The 13,564-nt window shown below is 40.8% G+C and overlaps 2 protein-coding genes across 4 annotated transcripts; one reads left to right on the forward strand and one right to left on the reverse strand.

The window, feature by feature from the left end:
* Window positions 1-1,566: 1,566 nt before the first annotated feature.
* LOC111264849 (uncharacterized) lies at window positions 1,567-9,009 on the forward strand. Of its 3 annotated transcripts, none has more exons than XM_086970225.1 (6): window positions 1,569-2,519; window positions 2,987-5,087; window positions 5,739-5,866; window positions 6,395-6,535; window positions 6,797-6,981; window positions 7,634-9,009. In XM_086970225.1, the coding sequence occupies exons 3-6, from the start codon at window positions 5,804-5,806 to the stop codon at window positions 7,800-7,802; spliced, it is 558 nt and encodes a 185-aa protein (XP_086826351.1). In that variant the 5' UTR covers window positions 1,569-2,519; window positions 2,987-5,087; window positions 5,739-5,803; the 3' UTR covers window positions 7,803-9,009. The 3 variants fall into 3 exon arrangements, with proteins under 3 accessions (XP_022696789.1, XP_086826351.1, XP_022696790.1); XM_022841055.2 differs by lacking the exon at window positions 2,987-5,087 and adding an exon at window positions 5,302-5,451; XM_022841054.2 differs by lacking the exon at window positions 2,987-5,087 and having other exon boundaries at window positions 1,567-2,519.
* A 576-nt stretch (window positions 9,010-9,585) lies between these two features.
* Window positions 9,586-12,155, reverse strand: LOC111264850 (uncharacterized). The gene is made up of 3 exons (XM_022841057.2): window positions 11,069-12,155; window positions 10,666-10,785; window positions 9,586-10,426 (listed from the first exon to the last, which is right to left on the reverse strand). Exons 1-3 carry the CDS (start codon window positions 11,315-11,317, stop codon window positions 9,974-9,976), a joined length of 822 nt encoding a protein of 273 aa, XP_022696792.1. The 5' UTR covers window positions 11,318-12,155; the 3' UTR covers window positions 9,586-9,973.
* Window positions 12,156-13,564: the final 1,409 nt, after the last annotated feature.

A 13,564-nucleotide genomic window follows, 5' to 3' on the forward strand; every position in this document is an offset into this window, starting at 1 on the left:
ATTCGAAATTAGGCGCTCACAGTTTTGTTATTATAAATAGGCTCGAAACCAGCTTATAACATCTAAATTGTCCAATTTCTGTAAATTATTACCTGTCGCTTTAAAGATGAAGAAGCGCATTCGATAGCTGAATTTGACACAGCCTTTTAACATTGTTTCGAGGACCTATCAAGGCGGGAACCTCGATATGAGCAATCTGCAGGAACTAAACTGGAGATACAATTACGACGATAAGTGCACGGTTCTGTCGCATTATCGTGAGGGCGTCTAACGATGTGGAGTCAAAAACGTAAACTCCTAGCTGATAATTACGCCGAACAGATAGTTCGGTAAAGTACAGCAAGCGTTTTTACAATGAAAATTTTTTATCTTGCAGGGCTGTATTGTATCTGTGATAAATCGTCAGAAGGAAGTTTAAGGAAATTTCCTTACAAGCACGTAATAAGTTTGCTTGGAATATCTACGACCGTCTGGCCTTATATGCATCCAAATTACAGGCCTGCTGATGAAACGAAACCCGTACGTTTAAGTAGACGTAGAGTTTACGAATGAATAGGCACCGTTGCAATAATGGCGCGCAACATCAGTAAAGTCTGTGAGAAATATATATTGTAAAGTTTGTCTTGGTAATACACTTATAATCTAAACATTCTTGATCAACTAACAATCGACGTGTCGGCGGCTGTAACTGGGCCTGATGGCATAGATTATTGAGGGCAATAATCACTATTATTGTTACTGTTATCGAATAGCTTTTGTAAATGGCTTGACGTTTGGGGATAACAACGAATTTGACGTTAGTAGTCAAGAAAAAGAAAATTTTCGTTACAGATACGGATCCAGGAAAGAGGTTCGAGCACTGATACGACATCTGGTTCATAGAAATCCTTTCTTCTGAACACATTTGAAGGATTCCTTCCAAGGATTCCATACGCACAATTCAATTTTAAGAAAGCTCATCTTTGCCAAGTGTTGTTCCGTACGAAAGTTGACGTCCTCGATTTACAGCTTCAGACCCTTCCTGCCAAAATATCGCTTTGCATGAGACCATCACAGAAGACACGCACGGCTCTCTGCTTGAACCGAACCATTTGGTAAACCTAAGAACGATATCTTGATCTAGAGTTTTATGCTACATAATTATAGGAAATATATAGATGCATGAGGCTCCGCGAGCTTCTCAATTGAACACCACAAAACTCTCGCCTTCGACTTGATGGGTTAGTTTCGGTCAGAGTAGTGATACGTTATCAAAAAAACATGAATTAGGTTTTTCAAATAAAAAAAAAAACATCAGATTGTTTGAAATCTCCGCATCGGCAGCAGCTGTGGCACCGCGCCGTAGTTCTACTTAACTGTGACTGTTTTGCTTTATACGGTCGTTTATGCAGCTGGATACTGCTTGTTCCGCAAGAGTTAGAACATTTTATTAGACCAAAGTGACGGGATTATGGCGACACCAAAAATATGGCGGGATGTCATTGACGATATAAATGACAGTTTATTTACTCAGTTTACTAGCATTGTTTTGGCTAAAAACGGTGCATAGTTTTTCAACAGCATATTGATTTGACGACATCGATGCGGTGGGAAGTAGATTCAAGATAGTGGCGAAATAAGATTGTTATTTGAGGCTCTCTGTACACGAACGACAACAGTGTATGTAACATGCCAACGGGAAATGAAAAGGCAGTAAAAATCCCAGCGGGGCAATATATAGGCCTGAATTTATTGAGCCTACTTGCAGCCGTTCTTTCTGGCCAACCCTCGACACCGCACTATTATGCGAATGAGATTCGTTGTCGCTGTCACGCGTCTCTGTGCTAGCTCCGCCATGGCGTTACGAAGTTAACAACAGTCATTTTCCTTCAATCTCGCTACAAACAGACGTCCTTCCATCACAGATTCAAGTGATCTGTACAGTTGTGGGTCGAGCGTTTTGCAAATGCGTAAACTAAACGCGCAAGTACCAACAATAGAATCTAGTCTTCCTTCACTTCCGCCACTGCCAAGACGACGTTCGCCGCTCTTCGCCTCCGCACTCTGCCTACAATTGACGCTGCAGGCAATCTGACGGGCGTGCTCCGCCGAAAAGTCCCTCCACACCAAATACCGGGTCTCTGAGGATGGCGGCGCTCCGATAAATTGTTTCGTGATCCGCTGCTAAGTGATGTCTGCTACGGGATTGTCTGTTGCGCTGTGGGTGTCTTCTCGGTACCAGCAGATGGTGAGCTGCGAAATACGTCACTCAAGCCGTCCGGGCCATCTTGTTCTCGTCTGTGGAGTACGGGAGGCGAAATTAATCCGCCGAGCAGCTGAGTCTAGCGGTATGGCTAGTGAAAATTTGATGCCTTACGGAAAGCTGCGTATTGCTGACCGTTGCCACCGCCTCCGCCACCACTGCTGTTGGCGTAGGTCTAAAAAAGGTCAAGTTTATTCGTATGGTCGCTTAAAGGCAAGCACAATGTGGTTTTCTTGCGTGACTGTTTGTTTTTGTATAAGTGTGGCACTTGCCCAAGGTGAGTTGAGATCTCGACTATGAATGGGATGTTAGTATTAAGATGTGTGTGCCGAGCGTCATTGCGATAGTTGCAGTGACGTACCATATTGTGCGTCAAATCTTGAATAGAAATGGTGACAGTAGTATGCGGTGCGAAGAGTTGACGAAATGCTCTGGAGGTTCTAGATTTCTTATAGGAACAAGAGGGTCTCGCTAGTTTTTGCGGTTCAGATATTGGCCAGATCGTGGCGTAACAGATGTTTCTGGTGTATGGAAGCTGATTAAAATTATCTGGGTAGCATGCAAAACAGCTTTCCCCTTTGATTTATATATTATTTACTTCGCGCGGTTTGTGCAAAGCATACGATGCTCACTACAGGCTATACATATACAGCACATGTTATATAAGCTATGATTTTGTATATGTATAAATATATTTACACGTACCCGAATATATCTGCAATTTATTTCATATATTCCGCATAGGAACAGGTGTTTCAATTTGTAAGCCCGATATTGCCTTTGAGCGTCGCTTCGGAATGTTACGCACACCGGATGCTTTGATCGTAGGATATCGTCTAGTCGAACTGAGTACTCGTGTGACACGTTTCAATGGCTTGTTTTGCTTGGCCTCTGCCTTAAAGACGGACTCCCTTATGATTCCCCTGTTCCTGATCGACGAAACCCTTATAGCCCTTGACGACTATGATCGATCGATACAAATGATTTATGAGGCATCGTAACGGGTGCATGACTCACACGATGTAAAGCCTTTAATTATACTAGGCCTTACAGAAGCTACTGAAGAACTGCTGTTACTGATAGACTAGGACTTAATATCTGCTTCATAAAACATCACTGTTTCGTCGGATTTAATACATAGTGGTACATTACCTGTCCTGTAATCATTATACACGTTATCAGTACATGGATGACAATTGGATTATGACGTTGCCACTCCACCAGGTAACCACAAGCGCTAGCTACCTCGTTCTACCTTGCACTGGTAAAATCCATGTATTTATCAATCAAATAAATTGTACGGGTTCTCGCCTTCGCCTTGTTATATGCCACACAAGTATGTAGTGATTCAACATGGTATTACCTACGGTACTGCGACTAGACTTTTTGACGAAATGTGGCTCTTTGTAAGTCTGCTCCGATTCTAGCCGATGTAAAAGCGCATGAGACCGCTTCCTTTGTCAGGGAACTCCATTTACATCACTAGTAAGACTCCCAGAAGAGCACAGATCGCTACAAGTGGACGAAGAGATGGCAAGAGATATACATTTAAATGGACTATGCCAAACTGTGGCCTAATTCTATCTGCAAATAGTTGTCGAAAGAATGAAAAGGGTCTGTATTCTTATAAGATATGAACGTTTCGATCTACAATGAAAATACTGCTTGGAGTCAGCCCTGCTCGTCTGAAATTGTTCAGTCATACGGACGTACGAGCTAGCCTTTTAACGAAATTCAATGGTAAATGTTAGACTATTGAAGTGTTATTTGTTGGTAACTATTATACGCATGTAGCATAGGAAAAACGAAATCAATTTATATATACAGACATATATATATATAGATTCTACGACATATGTAAAATATGAACGCGACGTTCAAATTCATCTAAAACACCTCTTGAGCTACTGGATATTGTACGGATAACCTCATTATGTAACTGAGATTGATGTTGTTATATAATATTCTACTACATTTCGAACCGATTGCCAAAAGAAGATCAGCTAATATCGAGACAGACAGTCAAATAGTAGCAGGTGGCTTTTTTTTTTAGAGCTTAATGTGCCGTAGGACTTTTGCTATCGTCTCTTAATTGCACCATGGTGTTTTGTATCGGGCTATAAGTCATTACCTGTTTCAACTAGCTACTTCACCTGTGGGGTAGCAGTACTAAATTGACTATTTAGTGAACATCTTTTACAGTGTCCTATCTTTGACACCGACAAATCCCAATTACAGAATTTATATAGCTACGCTATAGATGCAGCCTACAGCGGTTAACATAAAGCCTCGGGCGCGTACCTTCTGTGACCCTTACGGGAAGGATCAATGCGGCAGCAAATTCTTCGAAACTATCAATTAGTCATGGAACAGATTATCTTCGATAATTATAGAATGGATCATTATCACCATAAGGTCCTTGGTAAGCTGTGGACGTTGATTGGGCGTCCATTTTCATGAATTACTACAATTTGAGATGGGATAGCTGCCTACCCTCTGCTAATAACGTTAACGGATTCTCGTCAGTTATCGACTGGATTGATATCTATCGTTCGTTCTATTCAGGCTCTTTGCGCCCAACGCAACGTTACCAATTACGGTGACTCTTCGACGTCATAATATAGAGGAAACTACATGGCGAGCGTAGCAGGGCGCTCAAGTAGCTATATTTACGTATAGAACAGCGTACTCATTTGGCCGGAATCAAAGAATCAGCCCATGCACATTTATCTAATCAAGTCACTGTACAACGGATAGAATCTGTGAAATAAATGTACATGTCGTCTCGGTCATAGCGACGTACAATCTATCCCCTCAACATTTCTATCTAACCCAATATGAGTTAGTAAGTATTCTTTAAGGGTAAAGAATATTTATTAAAATTTTTGCATTAGCTTTACTAGCTTGACGAAGTGTTGTGTTCTTTTTTTCCTTTTTTCCTTTTTTTTTTATTTCTTATTGATTTTATTTATACCAGCATCCAGTATTGATCTAGGATTGAGTTCTTTAGGTTTCTTATTGTTTTTGTTGTTGTTGTTGTTGTTTGTTGGTGTCTCTAGAACGCATTGCGCAAAAACTAGTTGTTAAGAAGTATTTGAGAAAAGGACCGCATTTATCGGTGAAGCTGGTTTGTTTACATTTTAATGACTGGAAACTGCGTAGGGAGCCAAATGAACATTATGGATTTAATGGCGTCTTTTAGCTAAGAGGTATATTTAGTAATCGATCAATTAGAATTGGATTTTTGCCAATGCTGACCACATTTTTCATCAATAGTTACAGATCATTAGAATTTTCTCTTTTTGTCCGATTTAGGATACCCTCTTTAAACTATAATACATATGTAATAAAATCCAAATAAAATATAGGGCGTGATCAAGCAAGGATCAAAACAATCACTGTATAGCCATTAAGTTATTTCTATATAAATTCATATAATGCGAGCAGTTTAGCAAAACACTACTTATTGATAAGTTATTCGCTTGTATTGGTTTAGGAAAGGCCCAATTTCTGAATTCTTCGAATTTCAATATCGAGACCCAAAATGATGCAGAACAGTTTATGGAGGACGTCCTAGCACATCTGCCCAACAACACTGTACATTTAGCAGGATTCTATTTTAAGGTGAGGCAGCCTGGCCATCGTTTTACCCATAACCGCTTATATAACACAAAATGGGGTAAACGTTTCTGACTTGTTTGAAAACGATTCATCTGAAAGTTTCAGAGTTCTTATTTTACATCTGTTAAAGAATCTGCTCTAAATAAAAACTAACAATATACAATTTCTACAAAGCATTTATTTGTCATTTAAATCTATCGATTAAATATAGAAAAAAAAAAAGTCACCGATTTATTGTTGCAACAATAATATAAGCATGACCCAAGCGTAGATATCTAATTTTTTCCTTATAAACGCAACAGGACAAGGCAGAAAAATTGGTCGATTCGTGCCCCAATGCTCTTTGGGCAATACGAACCACCAACAACAACAAGAAATACTGAGGCCTAATACTAGGTATTTGTCAATGTTATTAATAATACCAAATAATATCAATAAAGGTCATGTTATCGCATCAGCAGTGTAAGTAGATTTCTCGAATTTATTATTAAGCAAAAAGTTCGCCGTTCCGCTACTTTCGATTTATTTCAGATAAAAAAAACTTTATTGTGGAATTTTCTAATGACACATCGTGACATTAATGCGTGGTTCAACAAAGGCCAGGTTAGCGGGATTGACACGATCAAGACCAAAAGCTGTCGGCCGCCAACATCACATAAGAAGAAGATTACCGTAAGTGGCATGACAAACAGCGGCACGAACAGCGGGCAGAATGTTACGACCTGTAAACAATGTATCAAAATAGATTTCCTCGTGAGGAAAAAAATGCTGCTAAGTAACGGCGAACCGTCCGACTCAAGTTATAATGGTTCACAGTTGTGAACTGTAGCTGGCTATGGAAAATACATTTTTCAAGTTCCTTGGCGAGCCAATAGTTCTATTAGAAATGCAAATCTGTATCGAACTTGTAACAATTATGGGTTAACTTAACAGGTGAAGTGTCTTCTTGACTTGAATAGTACCTTCGTGGTTTATGAGGCACTCGTAACTGGGTTCAACCTAGTGGGGACAATGTGGGCTGCCAAGGTGGAGGTGCGCTTCCGCGGGACGGAGTATTCTATCGAGATTACTAACTTTGAGGACGGCCCTTTGAGCGTCACCAAACTCATCCTTGAAAGGTAAGCTGCACTTATTAGACATGCTATTACAGAAGAACTAAGTTTTATGCTTGGGATCATTAGATGAGACGATTGGCCTCCCAGAACAAGCTTTGTTCTAAAATTTGCCGCTGGACTTGGTACCTTTAACAGTCGCAGAAACGTCTTTTTTCGACTGGTAACATCCCAGTCAAGTTCATTACTTCAGCGCACATTCTTATTGAAAAGGCAGATTCTCTCCAACGTAGCGTGGATACGTATAAAAGAAAAATAAATAAATATATATATAAAAATCTTTACGTTTTACGGGATTCGGTCCTATGGGTGTCGAGACAACTTCTGTACTTCTGCTAGCACACCACCTGGGTGTATTGATATTCAATGAAAATCCACATTATACAACGGTCTGTGAAGTGTCCCGCTGATAAATTAGCTCGTCAAGTGCTAGGATCGAACCAAAACGAATAGACCCACATTCAACCCCAGTTATTCATTGCGCGACCTTTTCCTTGAATTACGGCTATATCGAAGGTCTGCCAGTGATACGTCATTCACACAAACTAAAAATAAGCAATTTTGAACAGAACGATCTATAATCCGCCCCGCGGTGTAAACATGTTGAGCAGAGATTTCTGGCAGTCTAACTACGTCGTGGCATAATTCTTGTCTGTAGGTTCCGAACAGAGTTGATTTACCCAGACTTCGGTTTTAACGTAAAACGCAACGCTCGCTTCAAAGAAAAAGTTAACAACGAGACGAAAAGACAGGTTGTCAATGTGATCGCCAGCACCACGTTGCCGGAAATTAACGCGATACTGCGTAAGCTTTCGGAAAGAAAATAGGTGGACATATCGAGAATTCTGCTAGCGTAATTATCGTGTCTACCAGGAAAAAGGTCTTCAGCTAAAGTCTATGGTAAGGCTGTTCCGTGTCTGACCTATAAGTTGATAAAGATTCGATGGCAATTTTAGTATAACAACGTTTTACTATGATTGAGCAAGGGCCTAATTCATAATCCTAGATACGGGCAGTGATGATTGCCACACTTCGTACAATCAATATTACTAAGTTACAAATCGTAACTTGCCAGTTGCACATAGGCCAGTGGTTTAGAAGGCAGTTGTAAATAAACGAGGAAGCGCCGTGTCTGTTCCGAGCATAGTTGCTAGCATGAAACGACTGAACTCTCTGCAGAACGTATTATATATCGTATCCACGCAAACAGTTTTTCTAATAGTTTAGTGCAAGGATTGCAGCAGTATAGAATAATAGTGACGAACCGCAGAGTTTACCGATGGCCAACCGAAACTTTGGCTAAATCAAATATCAAGCGGATACCATCAATGATCATCGATAAAGGGCCATAGATCCGTTCTTAGTGACATGTTGTTCGTATTGATAATGGCACGCATGTTTTTATGATCTTCTCCGTGAAGCATGACCTTCATCGAGGAAAGCGTCTCTAGTAAACAGGATGATTACTGGAGTTGTCGTCAGAGCCTTAAACACTTTATCCTGTAAAAATCACAACTAAAGAGTAGTACCGGCTCCTGTAAATGCTGCCATTAGCAAGATCTGTCCTTCAAATGACGCAATTCAGGATTGTTTTGTAAATGCCGATGCGGTCGTACTGCGGAATTTCTATGTTGATTAATCCGCTATGTTTAATATAATTGTATAGTGAATCTCTATTGAACCTAAACATTGTGACTCGATTGCGTGCACCGTAGCTATTTGTAATGAAGTCTCATGGTGAGGTGTTTAATGGAACCTAATATCTAAGCCTAAGCAAGGCTTAGTTGCGCAAGGGATTAAATCGCAGTGTCAATCATGGACGCAGCAGTCAAGGTCAGTCGATTCATTCACTGAGCAAATGCTCAGGATTCGAGGTCGCTAAAGGGACACCTGGGTATCGTACAAAATAATGTTTAAACAACATAATGTATAAAATTGTTGATTCATAAAAAGTCAAGGCACGCTAGGAAGACCAACTTCTATTAATCTTATGAATTGAAATATCGAAATAAATCGAAGACTTGTTATTACAAATGTCCATGGATATTTCTGTACGGATCTGGCACGAACGAGACCTGAATCATAGATGGCTATGTGGCCATTTTATATTACGACAATGTGCTATTTGTCGCCTCGTTTCTGTTTTAGCTGTTTGCTCTCACTTTAAATGAATTTCGATTAATTTAATGATGAATCAGAAATATCAATATATTATGCTTCTATTGTATTTGGAGTAATTGAAGATCAGGCGATGCAGAACGTGGCGGGTGCCTTCTGCTAAGACGTATCAAACACATCATTGTAATCTCGATGTCATCAGTACAAATCTTACGATGAAGGTTAATGAAGCCTTGTAAAAACGCCAATCATATGCAGCACTTCTCGCAACAAGTGCCTTATTCGGAATAACTGGGCATTCACATGTCAGAGGCTCGCAATCGGGCCTGTAATAGGCTCGCAACAGTTTAATCGCTCAGCCCACTATTTTTTGTGTGATTCCAATAACGGCAGTGAACTAGTCATCGAAGGAAAATAGCTCCACATCACAAAGACAAGATCATTTCAATCAATGCTTTAATTAACTATATACACAAGGATAATAAGTGACAATTTCTTTCAACGATAGCGCATTTATTTTAAATTTTGCCGCCAGAGTACAAACATTTGTTCGTAGATGACCCGTAAACGATGCAGCTGCATATAAGACACTAGAAGACATATTTGAAACATAAATGAGCATCTTTGTTAGCTATGAAAACTGGGCATAGCTATACAATTATTTTCTGCATAACCTACAGGAGCCATTATTATGTATATCTTTGCTTTTGTTCAGGTACACCGTTACGTTCAGTGCACGTTAAGTTTCTTCAGTCTAACAGAAATCGGCTTTCTGCAATTTCTCGTTGCTTGTGATAGCTAGTAAACAATCTATTACAGAAGTGAGAAAATCAAAAAATGAAAACAAAATGAATGATCGTGCCACAAGCGATAGTGTTTCCTAGAGATCAATAAGCACGCAATCCTCATCCATATTTGGCAGAAAAACTGCCGTTTCGTCGACACGCGTCTCGTTTTCTATCAGATCACCCTCATCAGTGCCAGGTATTTCCTTTAGCAGTCGATCACTCATGACGCTTTGGGTCGATTCGTTTAACAGCGTAGAGCTCGTCGAGCTGATCGGGAACCTGACCCTTCTTTCATATTGATCTACGGCTCCGCCGTTTCGCGACTGGACCTTCTCGTCGTTTGCGAGCGTGACAAGATCACTTGAAAACTTCTGATGACGTTGCTGACTCGTTTCGGCAACTTTCGTTGGTGCTATGGCACGGATAGCTCTTGCTGACTGCCTGAGGAATTCTGCAATGATTGCTTCCAGCTGCTCAATGCTCAAATCGGAAGGCGGCATAGGTGGATCTCGGTAGCCGGGTGTCACGTAAACTCGATGTAGGTACTGGGTGGACGAACATTTGTGTGGACAATTGAGAACTGTTTTTATCGTCCTTTGTATATTTATCTTAAATTCTTACATTAGCAGAAAGTATAGTTTCATATTAGTGTTTTATTGCTTCTAAAGATTTAGTGGGAAAACAAAGCCATCTAATTTTATATAGTCGCAACAACGGTTATTTAAAGCGGTACTAAAAAGGCGCATTTCATTTCATAAGGCCAACCGATCATCGAAAATCGTACCTTGATTTGTATGAAGGCTCGCAGTTCATTAAGGTCAGTCGGCCGATGAAAATTTGAAGGCAGTTTCGACTCGTAAATCGTACGGCCACGTTCATTGCCTATCTGAACTAGACGAGCTACCTGGAAAACAGCGCGGGAGATCGGTGTTTTATTATATATCAGACTGAAAAAGGTCAATGAATTCATTGCTCAATGAAAAAAGGCTGGAATCTTATTACGGCAGACGACCGCTGACGCCAGTCATCTCTTGTGATATCACTTATGTGCCTAATAATGTTGACATTATTATCAACTTCCAAACGAAATCGAGCTTTTTACATAACGCATGACAGCTTCAATACGAGCTAGGAAAAGGATAGATTTCAAAAAAAAGGTTTGGAAAACAACTCCATCAAAAACGCACTTGTTGAGGTGTCCAGTGATCGAGTCCAACTGATTTAACGCGCGAAACGTGAACCCCAAGACCCCGATGTAGTCCCGCACAGCGAATGCATAGAAACAACCCAAGCGACCACGACGTCCAAGTCGGACCTCGAGAAAGACAGTCGAAGCACTCACGATTTCCATCAGTTGCTAGAAGGAGTTCCAACAGACGATGTAGCCGTCCATCTGACCCCGCGGATACCTCACTGTCATCTGAACTGCTCTGCATCGTTGTTCACTGCTGTCTGTGGCAACTGTAACTACTAATCTAATATCGCTGCGGAAATCGTAGACGTTCAGGACTCGATGACTGGAATTTTACCGCAATACTTTACCTACGTTACATTGCAGGCTTCCTCTCTCTACAAATCATAGACGTATATTAAGCTTCCGATAGGTAAGTCGTTTGAACATATTGTGAAATATTCGACGGAAATTTTGGAAGGAAAAATCCGATTGGAGCTATTTGAAATCCTGAAATTTTCTTTTTGCACAGCGGCCTAGGTCACCCTAAACCTTTTTAGCCATCATATAGCTACTCACGAATCTGTAACATGACAATTAGGCAGGAGCATTGCAACAGCAGTCACACGTTTTAGTTAAAACTACTACTGTTGCTTCAACGACCTCATAGGCTGGCTTTAGGTACCGCGAAACCTTAAATAGGATAATATTATTACTTATTAATTTTTATTTAAAAGTTATGCTCTAACTGACGTCACGATAGCGTCATCATGTACGATTTACTAGTAACAAAAAAAATCTCGTACTACCAAGATGCGAATTAGCGTTATGTAAAGGCACTCCACGCAAGCCATCATGGGACGAGCGGTGTTCATGCAGGTAGGCATTGACTTGGGCGGCTCCTGCCGCGAAACAGAAGTACCTTTTGTTTGCTGCTGCACTATTAGACCTAATGCGAACAGTATTCTCTGCACATTGATGCAGGACCATTGGTGCTATTAGTGCTGCTGGCATTTTAAACTAACAGGGAAAACACAGTGAAAAAAAATCCCGATCGGGTAGAAATTCTTTCGATTGGATATTCTATCAGTGGATAATCTCATAATGACGGAAATACTAGAGCTACGACAGTTTCCTTTTGTGCATCAGTATGCGCGGATCGAAATCAAGCTTAGAAGCATCTTTATTAACTTCAGCAGTAGTTCGCAAGCTCCAACCCTAAGTTACAACTAAGGAAAAACACCAGATGACACGTAATGGTACGTCTGACGTCTATTGAACGGAAGGGCCTTTTGATAAACCTGAACGAGTTATTCACTGCTTGCACTAGTAGTAGTAGCAGTAAGCAGAGTTGAGTTGAGTTTCACTAGTAGTAAGTTGAGCTGAGTTTAGCTTCACTAGTAGCAAGTTGAGCAGAGTTTAGCTTCACTAGTAGCAAGTTGAGCAGAGTTTAGCTTCACTAGTAGCAAGTTGAGCAGAGTTTAGCTTCACTAGTAGCAAGTTGAGCAGAGTTTAGCTTCACTAGTAGCAAGTTGAGCAGAGTTTAGCTTCACTAGTAGCAAGTTGAGTAGAGTTTAGTTTCACTAGTAGTTAAGTTGAGTAGAGTTTCACTAGTAGTAAGTTGAGTAGAGTTTCACTAGTAGTAAGTTGAGTAGAGTTTTACTAGTAGTAAGTTGAGTAGTAACTGTTTGCATTGGTCGAGGTGTTATTACTTTGATAAGTAGCATACATCGGGTACTCGTAATAGTTTTGTTGCTGGCTATCATTAAATAGTGACTGAATGTCTTGCTGCTGTAGTTTAATGTTAGGTAAAACTGTCTGAGTAATTTGATCACTGGCAGTAGCCACATGATAATACGCCGTTTGTCCAGAGTTACTCGAATCTTGTTCCTGGAGACTGAGGACGTACCCGTTAACTGGCACTCCGTTCAAGTTCAGCGTCTGGGGCTTCAATGCGCTAGCAGTACCATTAGCCGATGTAAATGTAGCCTGCTGGAGATTGCTTATGGCATAGGGTGCAGCGGTAGCCATGGCGTATACATTCGTGGATGTTGCAACTGTGGTTGTCGGCGTAGCAGGAACGTAAGTCGTGTTCGTAGCATTACTCGTAGCAAGGGCCATTGGAACCTGACTTGCATTTCCGACATTGGCTGTCGTTAGCAGCTGACCGGTTTGCAATAGTGCGGCAACAAGCTGGGACGCATTAATAACTTGCGTATTGCTTCCTGTAGCTAGGTATCCGATAATATTCCCGTTAGAGTTGGCCTGCAAAACGTTGCTGTTGCTACTGGGCGCGTAGACATTCAACGGGTTAAGATAGAAAGGTTGGAATGCTCCTTGGACAGTCTGTTGTGTCCTTACAGAAGAGGCGGCAAGATTGGTTGCCCTGGAAACTTGACCAGTATTTGCGGACCACGGAGTCTTTTGTTTCGTAGCCTTCGCATCGCTTGTGGGTGCTGCTCTCTGACCTGATGAGAGTTTCGGTTTCCCTACAGATGATGGAATTTTCCCT

Source organism: Varroa jacobsoni, unplaced genomic scaffold (genome assembly GCF_002532875.2).
Source record: "Varroa jacobsoni isolate VJ856 unplaced genomic scaffold, vjacob_1.0 scaffold_904, whole genome shotgun sequence".
NCBI lineage: Eukaryota > Metazoa > Arthropoda > Arachnida > Mesostigmata > Varroidae > Varroa > Varroa jacobsoni.